Source organism: Orbicella franksi, chromosome 1, assembly GCF_964199315.1.
Source record: "Orbicella franksi chromosome 1, jaOrbFran1.1, whole genome shotgun sequence".
Taxonomy (NCBI): Eukaryota; Metazoa; Cnidaria; class Anthozoa; order Scleractinia; family Merulinidae; genus Orbicella; species Orbicella franksi.
The window spans coordinates 43394839-43418031 of NC_138145.1; the positions used below are offsets into that span (position 1 = coordinate 43394839).

Sequence of the window (23193 nt, forward strand, 5' to 3'; positions counted from 1 at the left end):
AAACCTAGTCTGAGTCAAACCAACGTGTCCCATCTTGCATAAAACGGCCAGCTAGGAGCCAATACCAGGCTCACCTCCAGCATTAAGTTCGCCGGTACTCATTTATACACGTAGGAGAAGAGAAGTCCAAAAGTATAATGTTATTTTACACTATAGAGCTTGAGTGGCATTTTCTTTTTACAGGGCTTATAGAAGAGGACAAAATGAACAATCTAGACTACGTTTTTCAAGTCATCTGTGTTGGTTTGGCTATTGCAACTTTCCTTCTCAACACCGGTCGGGGTGCAAAAGCTATAGAGGTCTGTAAAGAATGTTTGATTTTCGTAAATAATGTGATGCCGAAAGAAAAGGAGGAGCAGGTTGTTAAATTAGTTAGCACTGCTATCTATAAAACAATCTTCATGGCGTATTGTCTCACCTTTGATTACACAAATGCCATAAAATACGGCAAGCAACTTCTTGACATTTACCTAGAGCGTGGAAAAACAGGCGAAGATGAAGGCATTCTATTATTAGAACTAGCCATGATCTATGAAAAACATTTTAAATATGTAGAGGCAGGAAAACTTTATGAGAAAGCGATCAATATCATGAGAGAAATTGGTCACAGGAGAGGAGAAGCAGCCGCTTACGGAAACTTAGGAGTTGTGTTTGAATCTCTTGGTGAATACGATAAAGCTATAGAATATCTTGGGGAAACACTTGCTATCACAATTGAAATTGGTGACAGAGTAGGAGAAGCAAGCTGTTACGGAAACTTAGGAACTGTGTTTCTATCTCTTGGTAAATATGACAAAGCTAATGAGTTTCTTGAGAAAGCACTTGCAATGAGGATTGAAATTGGTGACAGAGCAGGAGAAGCAAGCTGTTACGGAAACTTAGGAACCGTGTTTATGTCTCTTGGAGAGTATCACAAAGCTAAAGAATATACTGAGAAAGCACTAGCGATCAGAATTGAAATTGGTGACAAAGAAGGAGAAGCGGCAGATTACGGGAACTTAGGGGCTAACTTTAAATCTCTTGGAGAATATGACAAAGCTAAAGAGTATCTTGAGAAAGCACTAGCGATCCAAATTGAAATTGGTGACAGAGAAGGAGAAGCAAGCTGTTACGGAAACTTAGGAACTGTGTTTCGATCTCGTGGTGAATATGACAAAGCTAAAGAGTATCTTGAGAAAGCACTAGCGATCAAAATTGAAATTGGTGACAGAGAAGGAGAAGCAAGCTGTTACGGAAACTTAGGAACTGTGTTTCGATCTCGTGGTGAATATGACAAAGCTAAAGAGTATCTTGAGAAAGCACTAGCGATCCAAATTGAAATTGGTGACAGAGAAGGAGAAGCAAGCTGTTACGGAAACTTAGGAACTGTGTTTCTATCTCGTGGTGAATATGACAAAGCTAAAGAGTATCTTGAGAAAGCACTTGCGATCAGAAATGAAATTGGTGACAGAGAAGGAGAAGCAACAGATTTCGCGAATTTAGGAAACATTTTTCAATCTCGTGGTGAATATGACAAAGCTAAAGAGTATCTTGAGAAAGCACTTGCGATCGAAATTGAAATTGGTGACAGAGCAGGACAAGCATCAGATTTCGCGAGCTTAGGAACTATTTTTCAATCTCGTGGTGAATATGACAAAGCTATAGAATATCTTGAGAGAGCACTTGCAACCAAGAAAGAAATTGGTGACAAAGAAGGAGAAGCATGCTGTTACGGAAACTTAGGAATTGTGTTTGAACAGGCTCAGGAATATGGCAGAGCTAAAGAATATCATGCCAAAGCACTTGCGATCAGGCATGAAATTGGTGACAGAGAAGGAGAAGCAAGAGATTACATGCACTTCGGAACTAAGTTTCTGTTTCGTGGTGAATATGAGAAAGCTAAAGAAAATCTTGACAAAGCACTTGCAATCACAGTTGAAATTGACGACAGAGCAGGAGAAGCAGTCTGTTACGGATACTTAGGATCTGTGTTTCAATCTCTGGGTGAATATGAAAAAGCTAAGGAATATTTTAAGAAAGGACTTGTGATAAGTAAAGAAATTGGTGACAGAAAAGGAGAAGCAGCAGAATACTTCAACTTAGGATCATTGTTTAGTTCGATTGGTGAGCCTGTCGTTGCTGAAGGTTATCTCGAGAAGGCACTTTCAATTAATCAAGATATTGGACACCTAGACGAAGAGTTTGCATGCCTTTGTAAACTTACAGTCGTGAAGATAGCCCAAGAAAAGATCCAGGAAGCTTTTGAGTGTGTGGTCTTGAGCATGGAAAAAAGCGAAAGTTTGCGTGCTTTTCTAAGAGACAACGATCAATTTAAAGTATCGCTTTCAGATATTCGCAGCTTTCCTCATCGGATTCTCGCTGTCTTCCTTGTTTTTTCGGGGAATCCTGACAAAGCCCTTTATGTTACAGAGCTGACACGCGCTAGGGCCTTGGCAGACTTGATGGCAACTCGGTACTCTGTTGAAAGGCAAATCTCTGCTGATCAGCAATCTTGGATTGGCATAGAGAATATTGTGAAACATGAAAGCAACTGCTCTTGTCTGTATTTCTCTAATTATGAGAACGCAATGTTTTTGTGGATTATCAAGACAAGCGGAGTCATGCATTTTCGAACAATAACAGTAAATGAAAGTGATATCGCTGCCGGATCATCTGACAGCTTGCAAGAGTTTTTTGCTAAACGCTTCCGCAGCTTTGGTATTTTATCCGAAGATGATTGCGAAGATCGATCTTTAAATGATATTGAGCCAAAACCAGATGTCTCTCATGAGGAGGAGCTCGCAGCTTTGCGACAAGGAAGGGGTGAGGATGATTCCGAACTGAATCTAATCTTGTTCTACAATATGATCATCGCTCCTGTGGCCGACTTACTTGAGGGGTCCGAGATCATCATTGTTCCTGATCCCTGCTTGTGCCATGTTCCATTTCCAGCTTTACTTGATGACAGTGGAAAGTACTTATCAGACACGTTTAGGATTCGCATTGTTCCTTCCTTGACCACTCTCAAATGCATCCAGGACAGTCCTACTGACTATCACAGTCAGTGTGGTGTTCTGATAGTCGGTGATCCTGAGGTTGGTAGAGTGTGTTATAATAGTCGTCGTACAACCTTCAAACCATTGCCCTTTGCAAGAAAGGAGGCAGAGATGATTGGGCGACTGCTGGGTGTTCAGCCTTTGTTAGGAGAGAAAGCAACCAAGCAGGCGGTGCTTGAAATGCTACATTCAGCAGGTCTGATACATTTTGCCGCACATGGTGATGCCGAAAGGGGAGAAATTGTCCTCTCTCCCGGGCGATCTACTGAGAAGTTTCCTACAGAAGAAGAGTACCTTTTGACAATGTCTGACATTTCAGAAGTTCAACTTCGAGCCAAACTTGTTGTACTTAGTTGTTGTCACAGTGGACGTGGGAAGATCAGAGCCGAGGGAGTTATTGGAATTTCTCGAGCGTTCATAGGATCTGGTGCACGCTCAGTGTTAGTGGCACTGTGGGCCCTAGAGGACGAAGCAACAGAGCAGTTCATGAGTCGCTTCTACGAGCATCTTGTTGGTGGAGAGAGTGCCGGTGAATCTCTTCACGAGGCCATGAAATGGATGCGGAGTAACGGCTGGTCTGAAGTGAGGCAGTGGGCACCATTTATGTTGATTGGAGATAACGTGTCATTTAAGTTTGGAAAATAAGGGTAAGTTTTCAGATAAGATAACAATAATTTTATCATTCTTGGGTTTTGAAGCCAGTATACTTTAACTTGCATTTCTTTAGAAGTGGCAAGATCCCGGCAAATCATGCCAATTCTGTTTGAACATTGCTTCAACTATTTGAGGATGTCTTTTAATATAAACTAATTTAATTTGGAGGGTGTACAATGCACTGTCAGAAAAGTTATTTGTAAATGGAAGGAGTTTTTACCATGTGATAAACTCTCGACTGGGTTAAACGTCTGATGGTTGAATTTTAGCAGCCAGGCCTATGTATTCTAATAAAAAAGGTTGGCCAATGATGGAAGGCGATGTGGTACCTTTTCAAAGGCGGTTAAAAATGCAAAGATATGAAATACATTGAAATTCTTTCATAATCAATAGTTCATCAGTGATTATACTAAAATCGTCTGTAATAGTCAATTTTGCGTCCTATCCTTTAACGCTGCGAGATTCAGAAACTGTTGTTTAACCGTTAAATGCAATAATTGTTTGTCAACTCTATTGATCAATTAGAGCGCGCGTAATATCTCTGGTATTTTATAACGGTCGATAGCAACCACTGGCGTATTTCTCAGTGAATTAAAAGTACGTTAGTTTGTTAATCCATGGCCAATAAGCACTCGTTTTAGTCTTTCGGATCTCCCCAAGTAAAACCCAGACCTTTTTGGTGTTATCTTTTAGAACCAGAATTGGCTTCATACAACTGAGGAAGTGGCGTTTTTAATTTCTAATGAAGGCTTAACTGAGGCTACTTTAACCCCCCCCCCCGGAGGAGACGGGGGTGCTTGTCGTACCTTTTAGGGTTAAAACAGCGGTTTTGGTACCTTTTAGGGTGTTTAACCTCATACGTCGTACGGCGGAAGTGTCAGTGTGTGCGTTGATTTAGAATTGGTACCTGTTAGAGGTGAAAACATTTCAAGCCGCGCCCACAAAATAGGATCTTGGTACCTCTTAGGGAATCTTTTCAAAATTTCCGACAAGCTCCCCCGTCCTTTTTACAGAGGAGTCCCCTGGGGACTTTACCCTGTTTACATCAAGAAGGAAGCCATTTCAGTTGGCAAGTGAGTCTTTTGCTTACTCACAGTAACTGGTTATTTTCCTGTTCTTACAGAGACGTTTTGCATCAGCCTTGTACTTGGGTCTGACACTGAAATCCAAGATGATCGTCACGAGGCATATTCCCCTCGACTTGTGTCCTGAGTACGAACAAGTTTGAGTCAAAGCGACATTTTAATTTTTGAGTGGAATAACTCCGTGACAAGACTTCTTAATGCGATAGGCAAATAGTAACAAGTGATCAGTAACTAAGTAAGTAGTCAGTAATAAGTGATCAAGTCCTGATTTCCTCTTACATGACCATCAAATTTTAAACAGACAGGTAATGAGAAGAACGAAAATCATCAACTAGCAGATATTGTCTTGATGAACTCTTAAATTTCTCAGAGCTAACATCAACGGAAATGTATGGCAACATGAAGGGAGAATCGGCATTTTGAGCTTAGGACTGAACTGAAGATCACTGGCAAGAGGATTCAGCAAATTTAAGTTTTTCCATGAACTTTTTTGAAAACTTTGGGTCGTTAAGATAAACTAAATTAACGTGTGGCTGGTTTACATGGTAAAAAGTCGTCGCCGGTGGAACGGCTACCCCCATCCTCCTCGAACCAGCCTGTACTTAGCGTTTATATCAGAAGAGTTGTCCATTCTGACCGCAGCAGACATTGGCCACCTAGGGTTTGCACATTCTCTTCACGTCTCTATATTTATCCCAGTTAGGGGTGGGTAGTGATATATTCTCCATGCCTTCAAAACAAGTTCTGTTTCACAAAGGGGCACCCTGCTGCCCAAGACTTTTCGTGTACTAAGTAAATGGTTCTCTGTTATTGATAAACCCTCCTACCACACAGAGCTTTCTTCCTTGTAAAACGGCCCAGTGTTTAAGTTTTACATGCCGTGTATTACACTGTGATAAAACACGACGGGCATTTGAGAACACGAGGGAAATGTAGAATACACGAGTCGCAGGGGAGTGTTTTCTACATTTCTCGAGTGTTCTCAAATGTCCGGTGTCTTATCACAGAGTAATACAAGGCTTAGGCTTCTTTATTTGCTTTATGATATAGATTTTACACGTCGCGAGTAGAAACAAAGAAAATGTTTTTCTCCATCTCTAACAAAAATCTTGACTAGAGGTAATGAGGCGAAAAACAATAAAACAGGCTTTCTCTCTTTATATTCTGATAAAAAAAATGGCTTTTTTTACCAATCAGAGCGCGCGCAAAGTCCTATCTCCCTTATAGACTTATTTCAGTTATAATCAAATGTTTTAGTAAACCGTAGTAAAAAAAAAACAAACAAAACAAAACAAAAACTAAGAAGTGTAAATAAAGTTCAGTTCCTCGGCCGCGCTTGTAGAAAGTCAAATTTTGTCTCTTCTGCCTGTAGGAATATCCCATGTTGTTTTCATTTGCAAGACGTAACGATGACTTAGCTTAGGTAGTCTTAGGAAAAGTAAACACATATATTAAAGCACTTTTTGCTACCATGTCACGATCGTTAATTTGCTGTCGACGACATTTGTATGATTGCGGCTTACATTGATACGTTTGTAATACATTTGCTTTCTTATATCTTTTATATATTGTAATATCTTTTTCGTAGTTTTATATTTTACTTTTAAAGTCAATTGTAAAGGGGCCAACGTAACTGGTCGAGCCTCTTTAAATAAAGTTAGCTGATGTTTTTTATCATCATACGCTGTGGTCACTGCTTTCTCCTTGATTAACACCCGGAAGGGGACTCCCATATAAAAAGGACGGGGGGGTGCTTGTCGTACCTTTTAGGGGTTAAAAAAGTGGTTTTGTTATCTCTTAGGGTGTTAAGCCTCAAAAGGTCCACAGTGGGAACTGTTTCGGCACCTTTCCGAGTATTGAACCGAAGAAATAGGACAGGCTTTAATGAGTTATGTAAGAATTGGTATCTCTTAGAGGAGAAGAAATTGCAAGCCACGCCCACAAAACAGGATCTTGGTACCTCTTAGGGGTTGTTTTCGGGTGAGGTAGCAGCTCTCGTAAGGTCTCACATGAATGGCTTGATACCCCTTGAGAGAAGAATAGAACAAACAACAGAAACAATGCTCCTAGCACTAAAACAACAACAGCTGCTAACTATGAAGAGAATTACAAGCTTACGAGAGCTGCTACACTTTTGTTCTTATCAAAATATCCGACGAGCAGCCCGTGCTTTTTATATGGGTATCCCCTTACTAATGTGATTTGCTGGCGCATATGTCAGATTAAGCTAGATTATAAATCTTGGAAACCATCGCGCAGTGAAGCAAACATGTCGTGGTTGTGTTCTGCGCAACAGGATGTTAGTCATTATTTTCTTTGAAACAATGTCAGCCGCCATGTTGTGATGTCACTGCGCACATGTAACTTTACATGCTTTGTTATTTTTTATGAAGCAAACATGTCGTGGTTGTGTTCTGCGCAACAGGATGTAAGTCATTATTTTCTTTGAAACAATGTCAGCCGCCATGTTGTGACGCCACTGCGCACATGTAACTTTACATGCTTTGCTATTTTTATGCAGTTCACCTGTATTATGATGTAGTTTGAGGCTGATTTATGAAAGCTCAGGATCCGAGAAAACACTGTTGAAAGTAAAAATCAACAAAGACAGAAGAACAAAACTGTGCTTTTTTTTTATCATTTATAAGGTAATCTATCTGTGTTTGAAAGCTTATAAAGAATCCCTGACTAGGCGAGGAAAAACCGTTGTTTGATGTATCGATTTTGCACCGGGATTTTGCATAATAAGGGCTACGTTGTTACAGTGTTTGAAAAAGCTCGCGTTAATCAAGTCGCAGCGAAGTAACGTGTAGATATTAAGAAGTACAGGGAGATCAACCCATTCGATGGACAACACAGCGCCATATCTATGAAATGGCCTGTTTAGAAATTGCCATCATGGGTTTTATGTCAATTGCGTGAGTCGGAGAGCGCCATGATGACTAAATAGGCGGCTTAAGCAACGACGACGGCGACGCCGAGGACTGCGTCGAGTCAAAAATTAATTTTTATTTTACCAACGAAATTCGCGATTATCTTGATCAGTTCAGTACCCCAATGGCTCTGAAAACGTGCACAGGCTAACCATGCAACGACAGCGTTCAATTTCAAATGGAATTACGAAAATTAGCGGTTATCGTTCGCCTTCCTCAGACTACACAGAACTTGGTCATTTCATGTTGTTGTTGTTGTGCAGAGGACGGTAAAGAAATGTACAAAGATTTATAACGCACGTGCACAGCCATTGTTTTGCTCATTAAACCTTATGTTTGGTGACATTCTCTTCGCCGCCGTCGTCGTAGTTTGCTTAAACTCCCTAATATTTCAGGTAAACAAATATCTTGCTGTTTTTCGGATTAATTTCAAACGATTAATTAACTCGCGAATCATCTAACATAGCATTCGGCTACCTTAGCTCGCTGTTAGTGCAGTGCTATTTAATGAAAATTTATTTGCATCTAAACTTGAGTCATGCTTAGCGCCCAAGCCTTCAACATGGTGGCCACAATGGGGGACCTTCAACGAGTTTGTCAGTGTTGTCGCAATCTCCTTAAAACGTAAGTATAAATTGTTTGCTTACACGCACTATATGCTCTCATCAAGACGACTTGCTAAAAATTCGGGTTTTTTAAACTTTCTTTTCTTTTAAAACATAAATCATACTGATTGATCTACTATCAAAATCAGAAGCATATTATTTGCTTCTATCGAAATACACGGCGTCCTTAGTAATGATGCCGACTGTTTCCAAACCAGTATCAACGTGAAGAATCGTTAACTGAATTTTTTTTTTTTTTTTAAATTTGCGTCCCCTCGGTCAAATCTACAAGCGGTAATGAGGGACTGGTGGTTGATCACCGGGTGGGTGTTCAAAGCGCGAGCAAAGACCTGTTTACATTATAAGTTACTAATTTGTCACTGACTGTTTTTAAGATGTTACCTGAACACGTTTCGTTTAGTGCTTAACGGTTTATGGGTTGAAACTGAAAGGCTTTACACGTGATTCAAAAAGGCAGCACGTTAAACGCGCACTGTTAGAGGGCGACATGCAAAATTGGAGAAACGCATCGCGGGACTCACGCGCGTGCTAAACATAGTCTCGCGCGATATTTTCTGAACAGGCCAATAGGCCATTTGCGATTGCCTTTCGCCTCTGTGTAAAAAACGAGTCTTCGTACGAAACCATTCATAGGAAAATGAGTTCTGCATACAAGTTCATTTTCATCCAAATCAAACTTATTCTTATAAGAAAGGCTTTGCATGGTACTCTAGCCTGCAGTTCAGGTGTTTTCCATCTGTTCACGTGTTATCGGTACTCCTACACCTTAGGACCACTTTTCGTCTCTTGCGAGTTTGAATCCAAGGTGGCGCTTGCCTTATCAAAATGCGTGCGCTGGCTCGTCAAAATACTCCTGCACTGCAGGCTAATAGTACTCTAGTACGTTTTAACGGGGAAGCTCTGGCCGGAGGTCCAAGCCTTACCCTTTTGTATACCATTTTGACAGAAAAGCTACCCTATTTGGATACCTATTATTGAACAAGGCATCCCTTTCACACACCTTCTTAAGAACACTGTAGCCGTTTTCTAGACCCTTGGAATGAAGTTAATGAAAAATATTACGGAAAAACATCAAGCATTACCAGAAGAGATGTTAACCAAAAATCAAGTATTTATATTCAGTTCATGTTCCGGCAGGAGTCAAGATACTCCCATTTCCCTACCCTTTCATATACCTCAACTTGTGTAATCCCTACCCTTTTATATCCCTGAGGCCTGAGAAAGGTACTACTTTTGGGCGGAACCCCCCCCGTATAGGCTATTATAGGGAGTACACTCCCCCCCGGTACATGGTAAGTTACCAGTTTGCCACTGGCTGTTCTTAAAGTTGTTCTTTATCAACACGCTTCGTTTAGTGCTTACAACTTCATCAGTTGAAACTGAAAGTTTTTTTTATTATATAGACACGAGTGGAAAATACACCGCTCGTAAAATTCATACGAAACTACATCCGGGACTCGGATGGCGTATTTTCCATATCCTTGTGAAGATATTGATGACTTCACTGATATCATGTTTGAACCTTAAACTGTACTTAAATTTGTTGGTGTATGATCGAAACATCTTCGAATCTTCCTCGAAAGTCTTCGGCAATCTTCAGTAATCTTCCACATTTTCGGAAATTGTTCGGAAGGAGAATCTTTGATCGGAAATCTTCAGACATTGGTCGGAAATCTTCGGAAAATCGTTCAAAACGTCGTTATTAGTGTGTCTATATGACAAACAAAATAATGCATAGTTCCTTTTTAGATATGGAATATCTCTTCTCGTCTTCTCTTCTCTTTTCTTCTCAAAAAGACAGCTCGTTAAACGAACGCGCTTAGAAACTTAGAAATGTAGTACGCGTCTCACGTGCGCTATGTTTTTTTTTTATGTTTTAGACGTAACCTTCCAAGGGCGCTCATATATTGAATCACGTGTAAAACCTTTCAGTTTCATCTGAAGAAGGTCTAAGCACTAACTGAAACGTCTTGAAGTCACATCTTAAAAACAGTCAGTGACAAACCAGAAACTTAAAGTGTCATCTCCTGACTACAATTACTTAATGTTTAAATACGTGTTTACATCATGAAGAAGAGTTTTTTGGTAAGAATTGTACCCGCCCACTCCTCCTCGAGTCATTTTTTACCGGTAATTTATCTGAAAAAAAAGTTTTCCTTTCTTACCAAGTTCTTGCTCATGCTCTATAATTATGTCCTTATTAATCATATTTCTGGTTTTTAAATGATCTTCTGCCAAGATCACGCGCAGACAAACATTTCGTTTCTTTTGTTTCCGCTTGGCACGTCAGATGCTGCAAAACTGAAATGGTTCTAAGGATGGATAATTTATGCGAGCAACACAGTTATAAGCAGTAACACACAGACGCACCTCTAAAGTTTTTGTTTGGAAGAACGAACGACTGAACACAGACTACTGCACAACGGTAAGTTAGTCGTTATTTTGTTTAAAACAATGCATTATTTGGGCTTCCACTGATAACATTTAACATATTATTCGAGGTATCACAAAAACCTCCTCAAATGATGTAATGCTTGGCCGAGTTAAGACGCGGAGTTCCCTGCTAGCAGTCTATTAGTGATTTGCCTTAGGAAATGCTACATGACCCGCCCGACCAGTTCGTCAATTCCCTACTTTCAAGCCTATGAATAGACTACAATGATCAAGAACGCACCTTTATATTTAGTTGACAAAGAAACTTCCCACCTACCGACACCAAGTAGAACTTTAAATCGTACCATGACACTAGAAACAAATGTTCTTTACCGTGTACATGTACTGCATGGCTTTGCTGTACGACCTATAAGGAAGTCAGTTTCGGGATGTTCTGTACAAGCAACATCACTTACCGATCAAACTCGAACTCATTCGTTGTTATACAGCTTGATTTAAATCCGTTAAAACTTCTCTCGATTTTATAATGATACTTTTTCTCGGAATTTTGAGAGACTCGCTTACTGTTTCAGTTTCGACTTTTTCCAGTGCGTACTTCACTGTGGTGAGAAAAACTAATCTGTCATTTATTTCAACCAGTCCAAAATAAACTCGAGACTGTTCGGTAAAACTTGGTTTGATTTTGTTTGATTGATAACATGGGTGTCCATAGCGCATCAAGCTAGACAATTTACGCGTATGACGTTACCCTGCTGGGGGGAATGAGGCACTGAGTATAAAAAGGAATAAATCTGAACGGGCTGATTTTGTGACCTGTAACTATCGATGCGTATTTCGGGCTTCTTGAGCTACTTTTAGCTTCTGAGGGAGAGTTAAAGAGGAATCGCGATTCACTGTTTTCCATTCCATATCCCGACATTGATTTGAAAAAAAAGTCTTTCACTCCACTTACCGAAGAGTGCAAATCATGTTTAAACCTGAAGATGCTTACATTCGGTATCTCGGCGTTATAGTTTTTATGGGTTTAAAAACCCATCTCGCATACCGCCAAACAGATACGTTATATGATCATCAGTTTTCCTGGAATTGCGTGAAACACCCACATGTTTCGTAGGTGCCATGCACTTTTCAAAGGAAACTCTACTGAGGCTGGAATCCATCATTATGAGTGTGCAACTCCCATAGTAAACCTAGGTCATAGCATTTTTACAGACCGGTCTATTTTTAGGCTTTTTTTCCCGCGAGATAGGTCGGTTTCGGTCTACATGGGCGCGCATCGATAAGGGAAAAAATGGCCGACCTCACATCAGAAGCACATCACTTCTACCGGTGTAATGATGACGTCAGTTAAGAATAAAGTCCCTGCTTGGGATTAGTCACTGAAGTTTCTGTGGGGGTCTGAATTCCTGGTAAATTTAAACAAAAAATAGATCGGTCTGTGAAAACGCCATGACCAGAATGTAGGGTAGTTGCATGCTCTTAGTTATTTGCTCCTGACTGAGGTAAGAACCTCATCTTGTAGTTTTTGGATTGTTAGTCGGAAAAATATATCTTTGCGATATTCATAATATGACATGGCGGAGCTTAATAGAAGAAATTTTTTTCCAAGTCTTTTCACTCAAATTTCGAAGCCTTTTCGCGCGTATTTCAAGCTCAGTTAAGGTGGCCGAACACAGTTTTTAAGAGCCTCTGCCTAATTCACCATTAATTTAAAGATATTTATGCTTTGGCGCCCGTTTTTTGCAAGAGTCAACGTTAACCACAGAAGGGTTTATTCTCACATTTTGGCTATGGTGAGTGCTGTTGCCATGGCAACGGGGCTGGTTAAAAACAAGGCTTAAAAAATGGTTTTTGTTTATTTAAAAAAAATTCAGTCGTTAGATTTTTTTCATCATTTGCCCACTATGAATTGACATTAAATCCCTTCTGTCAACACTGTTCTAATAAAATTTTGACATAGGCGACTTTCGTAATTCGCCGCAAATCGTTTTCACTGCATGTTCTGTATTATTAAAAATTCCCTATGTCAAAATTCAGATTTTTTGAGATAGATCATTCGCGTGGTTTCTGAATTATTTTTTTGCCAAATTTCTTGAAATTCTAACGACTGGATCGTTAGAAATCGGCAAGTTTCTGCAAAAGCAATCGGTCTCAATTTTTCGAGCAACTGCGCATGCGCTGCATTTAACTGGGTTCTTTCGGTTACAAAGAAAAAGCTGAGAATTGCTGGGTTCTTTGCGTCGTTACCTTTTCTAACATAGCTTTGTAATAAAAGAGTAAAGGCATCAGTACACTGCGTTCAATAATGGAGAAAAATAGCGCATATAGTACGGGTGTTGAGTAAATAAAATGATCGCTCTATTGAAGGCATGTTTTGCATCAGCAAAAGCGCGCGCGAAAACTGTGTTCGGCCACCTTAACCCAATCACTCTGATCTGGGCATTATTGGAAAGATCTTTTCCTGTTGCGGACCTTGAGTAGACGTAATGCCAATTATGGTCAATGGTGTTGACGTCAGAAGTAGAACAAAGGACAATGTTGGTCAAGGCCGTTTTCAGCCGGCACAGGAGTCAAAATAATTAAAGTGTGCTCGCAGTACTGATCCCTCCTATTCACGGTGGATAACACATTCAGTAAATAAAGGGGCGGGGGATTTACATAATATATCAAACATGAAAAGCCGTGTTTGACCACATTTTCAAACACCGAGAAGAGAGTTGAAAATACGACGCGCAGCAGAGTATTTTTGACGAACTTCGAGGTATTTGGATATGTGGTCAAACACTGTCTTGAGTGTTTGATAGATGTTCTCAATGGAAAGTAAAACTAAGGAGAAAACGGAGAAATGAAATCGTAAAAATCTATGCTAATTAAGATCAGATATCCAAACACCGTCACGGTCATGATTTCCTTTGTTTAAACTTGATGAATTATTAAGGACTTTGAGAAGACTTCTTCAGGTTATTTTTCGTTGTAATGGAAAGGTTTGATAAAGTCTGAGCACGAGGTGAAAATCTTCTAGTCTGAGTCGGACCAACGTCTCCCATCTTGCATAAAACGGCAAGCTAGGAGCCAAGAGCAGGCTCACCTCCAGCATTAAGTTCGCCAGTACTCATTTATACACGTAGGAGAAGAGAAGTACAAAAGTATAATGTTATTTTACACTATAGAGCTTGAGTGGTATTTTCTTTTTACAGGGCTTATAGAGGAGGACGAAATGAACAATCTAGAATACGTTTTTCAAGTCATCTGTGTTGGTTTGGCTATTGCAACTTTCCTTCTCAACACCGGTCGGGGTGAAAAAGCTATGGAGGTCTGCAAAGAATGTTTGAGTTTCCTAAATAATGGGGTGCTGAAAGAAAAGGAGGAACAATTTGTTGATCTGGTTAGCATTGCTATCTACAAAGCAATGTTTATGGCGTATTGTCGTATCCCTGATTACACAAATGCCATACAATACGGCAGGCAACTTCTTTACATTTACCAAGAACGTGGAAAAACAGGCGAAGATGAAGGCATTCTATTTTTAAACCTAGGCATGTTATACGAAAAACAAAATAAATATGTAGAGGCAGGAAAACTTTATGAGAAAGCAATCAAGATCATGAGAGAAACTGGAATCAGGAGAGGGGAAGGAGCCGCTTACGTAAACTTAGGACTTGTGTTTTCATCTCTTTGTCAATACGATAAAGCTATAGAATATCTTGGGAAAGCACTTGCGATCACAATTGAAATTCGTGACAGAGTAGGAGAAGCAGGCTGTTACGGAAAGTTAGGAACTGTGTTTCTATATCTTGGTGAGTATGGCAAAGCTAAAGAATATACTGAGAAAGCACTTGCGATCAAAATTGAAATTGGTGACAAAAAAGGAGAAGCGGAAGATTACGGGAACTTAGGGGCTAACTTTCGATGTCTTGGAGAATATGACAAAGCTAAAGAGTATCTTGAGAAAGCACATGTGATCAGCATTGAAATTGGTGACAGAGCAGGAGAAGCAAGCTGTTACGGACACTTAGGAGCTGTGTTTCACTCTCTTGGTGAGTATGGCAAAGCTGAAGAATATCATAAGAGAGCACTTGCGATCAGAATTGAAATTGATGACCAAAAAGGAGAAGCATCAGACGTTGGGAACTTAGGACATATTTTTCTATGTCGTGGTGAATATGAAAAAGCCAAAGAGTATCTTAACAAAGCACTTGCGATCACAATTGAAATTGGTGACAGAGCAGGAGAAGCAGGCTGTTACGGAAACTTAGGAAAAGTGTTTCACTTTCTTGGTGAGTATGGCAAAGCTAAAGAATATCTTGAGAAAGCACTTGCGATCAGAATTGAAATTGGTGACAAAGAAGGGCAAGCAGCAGACTACGGGAACTTAGGGGCTAACTTTCAATCTCATGGAGAATATGACAAAGCTATAGAATATCATGAGAGAGCACTTGCAATCAGGAAAGAAATTGGTGGTAGAGCAGGAGAAGCAACCTGTTACGGAAACTTAGGAACTGTGTTTCAAAGCGCTTGTGACTATGGCAGAGCTAAAGAATATTATGAGACAGCACTTGCGATCAGGAGTGAAATTGGTGACAGAAAAGGAGAAGCAGCAGATTACGCAAACTTAGGAACTAAGTTTCTATCTCGTGGTGAATACGAGGAAGCTAAAGAAAATCTTGACAAAGCACTTGCAATCACCGTTGAAATTGGTGACAGAGAAAAAGAAGGAAGCTGTTACGGAAACTTAGGAACTGTGTTTAAATCTCTTGGTGAATATGACAAAGCCAAACAATATTATGAGAAAGGACTACTGATAAAAAAAGAAATTGGAGACAGAAAAGGAGAAGCAGTAAATTACATCAACTTAGGTTTATTGTTTCATTCTATTGGTGAACCTGTCGTTGCTGAAGGTTATCTTGAGAGGGCACTTTCAATTAGTCAAGATATTGGAGACTTTGACACAGAGTTTGGATGTCTTGGTGCACTTACAACCGTGAAGTTTACCCAAAATAAGATCCAGGAAGCATTTGACTATCTGGTCTTGAGTGTGGAAAAAAGCGAAAGTCTGCGTGCTTTTCTAAGAGACAACGATCAATTTAAAGTATCGCTTTCAGATACTCGCAGCATTCCTTATTTTAATCTTGCTGCCTTCCTTGTTTCTTCGGGGAATCCTAACAAAGCCCTTTATGTTACAGAGTTGGCACGTGCTAGGGCCTTGGCAGACTTGATGGAAACTCGGTACTCTGTTGAAAGGCAAATCTCTGCTGATCAGCAATCTTGGATTGGCATAGAGAATATTATGAAACAAGAAAGCAACTGCTCTTGTCTGTACATTTCTAGTCATGGAGAGGAAATGTTTTTATGGACTCTCAAAACAAGCGGAGCCATCCATTTTCGAACAATAACAGTAAATGATAGCGGTATTGCTGCCGGATCATCTGACAGCTTGGATGATTTTTTTGCTAAAAGCTTCCGCAGCTTTGGTATTTTACCCGAAGAGGATTGCGAAGATCGATCTTTAAATGACATTGAGCCAAAACCAGATGTCTCTCAGGAAGAGAAGCTCGCCACTTTGCGACAAGGAAGAGGTGAGAATGATCCCGAACAGAATCTAACCTTGTTCTACAATATGCTCATCGCTCCTGTGGCCGACTTACTTGAGGGGTCCGAGATCATCATTGTTCCTGATCCCCGCTTGTACCATGTTCCATTTCCAGCTTTACTTGATGACAGTGGAAAGTACTTATCAGACACGTTTAGGATTCGCATTGTTCCTTCCTTGACCACTCTCAAATGCATCCAGGACAGTCCTACTGACTATCACAGTCAGTGTGGTGTTCTGATAGTCGGTGATCCCGAGGTTGGTAGAGTGCGTTACAATGGTCGTCGTACAACCTTCACACCATTACCCTTTGCAAGAAAGGAGGCAGAGATGATTGGGCGACTGGTGCGTGTTCCGCCTTTGCTAGGAGAGAAAGCAACCAAGCAGGTGGTGCTTGAAAGGCTTCCTTCAGTAGGTCTGATACATTTTGCTGCACACGGTGATGATGAAAGAGGAGAAATTGTCCTCTGTCCCGTGCGGTCTACTAAGAAGTTTCCTAACGAAAAAGAGTACGTTTTGACAATGTCTGACATTTCGCAAGTTCAGCTGCGAGCCAAACTTGTTGTACTTAGTTGTTGTCACAGTGGACGTGGGAAGATCAGAGCCGAGGGAGTTATTGGAATTGCCCGAGCGTTCTTAGGATCCGGTGCACGCTCAGTGTTAGTGGCATTATGGGCCCTTGATGACAAAGCAACAGAGCAGTTCATGAGTCGTTTCTACGAACATCTTGTTGGTGGGGAGAGTGCCAGTGAATCTCTTCACGAGGCCATGAAATGGATGCGGAGTAACGGCTGGTCTGAAGTGAAGCAGTGGGCACCATTTATGTTGATTGGAGATAACGTGTCATTTGCGTTTGGAAAATAAGGGTAAGTTTTCAGATGAGATAACAATAGTTTTATAGTTCCTGCGCTTTGAAGCAAGTATCCTGTAACTTGCATTTGATTCTAAAGAAGTAGCAAGATCCCGGCAATATATGCCAATTCTGTTCGAAGATTGCTTCAACTATTTGAAGATGTGTCCCTAAAAATGAAACTGCACGTCAAGGGTGGAGGATTGGATTTCGCTGATATTTTAATTTTGGAAGGATAAGCGCCGCGAGAGGTTAACAAGAATCATTACATAGTTTTTCGGGTAACTATCCTTTTACTTGAGCGAAAAATGCAAACAATGAAATTTGGTTAAAATCTTCATTTGAGGCACTGCTGAATTTATCACGCAGGTTTGAGAGCCTTGCATGCGAAAACACATCATTAATACTACTGGCCTTAAAATATCGAATCTTTTCACTTTTTTGCTGATCTCTAAATATTCTTTCGAAAGGAATCTGGAAAACATTGCGTTTGTCTTTTGATTTGAAATAATTTAATTTCGAGGGCGTACAATGCACTGTCAGAAAAGTGCTTTGTAAATGAAAGGAGTTTTCACCATGTGATAAACTCTCGACTGGGTTGAGCTTCTGATGGTTGGATTTCAGCAGCCAGGCCTATGTATTTCAGTAAAAAAGGTTGGCCAATGATGGAAGGCGACGTGGTACCTTTTCAAAGTCGGATAAAAATGCAAAGATACGAACTTCATTCAAATTCTTTTATAATCAGTACTTTATTAGTGATTACACTAAAATCGTCTGTAATAGTCAATTTTGCGTCCTATCCTTTAGTGCTGCCAGATTCAGAAACTGCTTGTTTAAGAGTACAATGGAATAATTCTTTGTCAACTCTATTGACCAGTAAGAGCGCGCGTAATATCTGTGGTATTTTATAACAGTCGATAGCAACCACTGGCGTATTTCTCAGCACTATAAAATCACGTTAGTTTGTTAATCCATGGCCAATAAGCACTCGTTTTATTCCTTCGGATCGCGCCAAGTAAGACCCAAACCTTCTTTTTTTAGAACCAGAATTAGATTCATAGAACTGAGGAAGTAGCGTTTTTAATATCTTATGAAGGCTTAATTGAGGCTACTTTACCCCCCCCCCCCCCGCCCCGGGGAAGGGGGCGGGGGGACGGTGGTGCGTGTCGTACCCTTTAGGGTTTAAAAAAGCGGTTTTGGTAGCTTTTAGGGTGTTTAGCCTCATACGTCGTACGGCGGGAACTTTTGCAGTACTTATTAGGGATGTTGAGCCGAAAAAATACGAGTAGAAGGTATTCGAAGCAATCGTCATTAACACTATTAAAAATTATGAAATTGTCAGTGTATGCGTTGATTTAGAATTGGTTCCTCTTAGAGGTGAAAACATTTCAAGCCGCGCCCACAAAATAGGATCTTGGTACCTCTTAGGGGTTCTTTTCGAAATTTCCGACAAGCACCCCCGTCCTTTTTATATGGGAGTCCCCGCGGGACTGTTTACATCAAGAAGGAAACCATTTCAGTTGGCGAGTGAATCTATTGCTTACTCACAATAACTGGTTATTTTCCTGTTCTTACAGAGACGTTGTCCATCAGCCTGGTACTTGGGTCTGACATTGAAATCCAAGATGGCCGCCACAAGGCATTTTCCCGTCGACTTGTGTCCTGAGTACGAACACGTTTGAATCAAAGTGACATTTTAATTTTTGAGTAGAATAATTCCGTGACAAGAATTATTAATGCGATAGGCAAGTAGTAACAAATGATCAGTAACTAAGTAGTCAGTAGTAAGTGATCAAGTCCTGATTTCCTCTTACATGACCATCACATTTTAAACAAACAGGTGATGAGAAGAACGAAAATCATCAACTAGGAGATATTGTCTAGATGAACTCTTAAATTCTCAGAGCTAACATCAAGGGAAATGTATGGTAATAAGAAGGGAGAATCGTCATTTTGAGCTTAGGACAGAACTGAGGATCACTGGCAAGAGGATTCAGCAAACTTAAGTTTTTCCATGAGCTTTTTTGAAAATCTTGGGTCGTTAAGATAAACTGGTGGAACGGCTACCCCGTCCTCCTCAAACCAGCCTTTACTTAGCGTTTATATCAGAAGAGTTGTCCATTCTGACCGCAGCAGACATTGGCCACTTGGAGTTTACTCATTCTCTCTACGTCTCTATTTATCCCGGCTAGGGATGGGTAGTGATATATTCTCCACCCCTTAAAAACAAGTTCTGTTTCACCAAGGGGCACCCTGTTGCCCAAGATTTGTCGTGTCCTAAGTAAATGGTTCTCTGTTATTGATAAACCCTCCTACCATACAAAGCTTTCCTCCTTGTAAAACGGCCCAGTGTTTAAGTTTTACACGCCGTGTATTACACTGTGATAAAACACGACGGGCATTTGAGAACACGAGGGAAATGTAGAAAACACGAGTCGCAGGGGAGTCTTTTCTACATCTCTCGAGTGCTTCAAATGTCCGGAGTGCTTTGTCACAGTGTAATACTCGGCTTAGTTTTCTTTATTTGCTTTATGATGAAGATTTTATACGCCGCGAGTAGAAACAAAGAAAATGTTTCTCTCCATCTCAAACAAAAATGTTGACTAGAGGTAATGTGGCAAAAAACAATAAAACACGCTTTTTCTGTTTTATGTTCTGATAAAACATGGCTTTTTTACCAATCAGAGCGCGCGCAGGGTCCTATCTCCCCTATAAACTTATTTCAGTTACAATCAAATGTTTTAGCAAACCGTAGTAAAAAAAAACAAAAAAAACCAAGAAGTGTAAATAAAGTTCAGTTCCTCGGCCGCGCTTGTAAAAAGTCAATTTTTGTCTCTTCTGCCTGTAGGAATATCCCATGTTATTTTCGTTTGCGAGATGTAACGATGACTTAGCTTAGGTAGTCTTAGGAAAAGTAAACACATATATTAAAACTTTTTGCCACCATGTCACGATCGTTAATTTGCTGTCGACGACATTTGTATGATTGCGGCTTACATTGATACCTTTGTAATACATTTCCTTTCTTATATCTTTGATACATTGTAATGTATTTTCCGTAGTTTTATATTTTACTTTTTAAGTCAATTGTAAAGGGGCCAACGTAATTGGTCGAGCCTCTTCAAATAAAGTTGGTTGATGTTTTTATTATCATACGCTGTGGTCACCGCTTTCTCCTTTCTCATTGACTAACACCTGGAAGGAGATTCCGATATAAAAAGGACGGGGGGGTGCTTGCTTGGTACCTCTTAGGGTGTTAAGCCTCAAAACGTCCACAATGGGAACTAATTCGGCACGGTGGGAAGTGTTTCGCCACCTTTCCGAGTATTGAACCGAAGAAGAAGTAGGACAGGCTTTAATGAGTTATGGAAGAATTGGTACCTCTTAGAGAAGAAGAAATTGCAAGCCACTCCCATAAAACAGGATCTTGGTACCTCTTAGGGGTTCTTTTCGGGTGAGGTAGCAGGTCTCACATGAATGGCTTGATACCCCTTGAGAGAAGAATAGAACAAACAACAGAAACAATGCCCCTAGCCCTAAAACAATAACAGCTGCTAAGAATGAAGAGAATTACAACCTTACGATAGCTGCTACACTTCTGTTTTTATCAAAATATCCGACGAGCTGCTCATGCTTTTTATATGGGTATCCCCCCGGGGACTAACAGCCCAGGCATTCCTTTACTAATGTGATCTCCTGGCGCATATATCAGATTAAGCTAGATTATAAATCTTGTAAACCATCACGCAGTAAAGCAAACGTGTCTTGGTTGTGTTCTGCGCAACAGGATGTTAGTCGTTATTTTCTTAAAAACAATGTGTAACTTCAGCTGGGATGAGTCGGGGATAGTAGTAAGCAGCAATGTAAATCCCAATTGAAATAACGGGAATGTCTGTAACATGCACTGTAACAATGCACCTAACAATACGCACGCATTGTATCATATTAAATAATACAGTTCTTATTATGATACTACTAGTGGCGAATCCAGACCTTGAGCTAAGGGGAGGGGGAAGGATTGGGCTTGCCCTGCCGGCTTTTCTTCCTTCTGCGATTTTTCCTTTTTTACTCAAAATAAGTGGGGGCGACCCCCCGGTCCCATCTCCTAGCTCTGCCACTGATCACTATGATATCAAGTGATTAGCGGCCAAAAATCCCGAATAGCCAACAGCTATAGATTCCGAATACGTTCCAGTCTCTCGCTAGCTTGTTGCAATTGTTCGCTATTTCGATTGCGCTCATTCGATTCACGTCAATAATGAAGAATGACAATACCGAGAATTGGGGCTGTGATATTTAAACTATGGATGCTAAGAAAACTCAACTGGAGTTTAAATCAGTACTCCCACTGAGAAGGTTATAAATAGGGAAACGAAAAGAAAAAGAAATCATATTTTATACGAAGACTCAAAATTATAGAAATAACAGCCAAAAACCGTAGCCAATTTTCGAAATTTAAACGACCGATTTGTGGGTAACTTTTCTACTTATTCCAAGAAAGACATGTCAGACGCCATGTTGTGACGTCACTGCGCACATGTAACTTTACATGCTTTGTTATTTTTTATGCAGTTCGCACAGACCTAACAAAATTTTTTTGTGATGATAATTGTATTACACCTGTATTATGATGTAGTTTGAGTCTGATTTATGAAAGCTCAGGATCCGAAAAAAACGCTGTTGAAAGTAAAAATCAACAGAGACATAGAAGAAGAAAAATGTGGCTTTTTTATCATTTAGAAGGTAATATATCTGTGTTTGAAAGCTCATAAAGAATCACTGACTAGGCGAGAAAAAAACCGTTTTTTGATGTATTGATTTTGCACAGGGATTTTGCACAATAAGGGTTAAGTTGTTAAAGTATTTGAAAAAGCACGCGTTAGTCAAGTCGTAGCGAAATAACTTGTAGATATTAAGACGTACAGGCAGATCAACCCATTCGATGGACAACACAGCGCCATATCTATGAAATGGTCTGTGTAAAATTACCATCATGGGTTCTATGTCAATTGCGTGGGTCGGAGAGCGCCATGGCAACTAAATAGGTGGCTTAAGCAACAACGACGGCGACGCCGAGGACCGCGTCCAGTCAAAAATAGATTCATATTTTACCAGCGAAATTCGTGATTATCCAGATCTTTTCAGTATGCCAATGGCTCAGGGTAACCATGCAACTACAGCGTTCAATTCCAAATGGAAATACGAAAAATTAGCCGTTGTCGTTCGTGTTCCTCAGATTACACAGAACTTGGTCATTGTACAAAAATTTATAACGCACGTACAGAGCCATTGTTCGGATTAATTTCAAAGGATTTCTTAACTCGCGAATCATCTAACATAGAATTCTACTACCTTAGCTCGCTACTAGTGCAGCGCTATGCAATGAAAATTAATTTGCATATAAACTTGAGTCATGCTTAGCGCCCAAGCCTGTAACATGGCGGCCGCAATGCATACATGGGGGACCCTCATCGAGTTTGTCAGTGTTGTCGCAATCTGCTTAAAACGTAAGTATAAATTGTTAGCAAACACGCACTATATACTCTCATCAAGGCGACTTGCCAAAAATTCGGGTTTTTTAAACTTTCTTTTCTTTTAAAACATAAATCTTACTGAATGAGCAATAATCGAAATCAGAAACATATAATTTGCTTCTGTCGAAATACACGGCGTGCTTAATAATGATGCCGACTGTTTACAAACCAGTATCAACGTAAAGAATCGTTAAATGAATTTTTTTTTGGAAACTTGCGTCTGCTCGATCAAATCTACAAGCGGTAGTGAGGGGCTGGTGGTTGATCGTCGGGTGGGTGTTCAAAGCGCGAGCAAAGACATGTTTACATTGTAAGTTACTAATTTGTCACTGACTGTTTTTAAGATGTTACTTCAACACGTTTCCTTTAGCGCTTAACGTTGCATGGGTTGAAACTGAAAGGCTTTACACGTGATTCAAAAAGGCAGCACGTTAAACGCGCACTCTTAAAAGGCGACATGCAAAATTCAAGAAATGCATCGCTGGACTCACG

General features: G+C 40.2%; 1 protein-coding gene and 1 pseudogene across 1 annotated transcript; both read left to right on the top strand.

The window, feature by feature from the left end:
• The first annotated feature begins 276 nt into the window (after positions 1-276).
• Positions 277-3828, top strand: LOC145481176 (uncharacterized; annotated as a pseudogene).
• A 6902-nt stretch (positions 3829-10730) lies between these two features.
• Positions 10731-17181, top strand: LOC145481160 (uncharacterized). Its single transcript, XM_081459583.1, has 3 exons — positions 10731-10758; positions 13925-14336; positions 14697-17181. The coding sequence occupies exons 2-3, from the start codon at positions 13945-13947 to the stop codon at positions 17179-17181; spliced, it is 2877 nt and encodes a 958-aa protein (XP_081315709.1). The 5' UTR covers positions 10731-10758; positions 13925-13944.
• The last annotated feature ends 6012 nt before the right edge of the window (positions 17182-23193 follow it).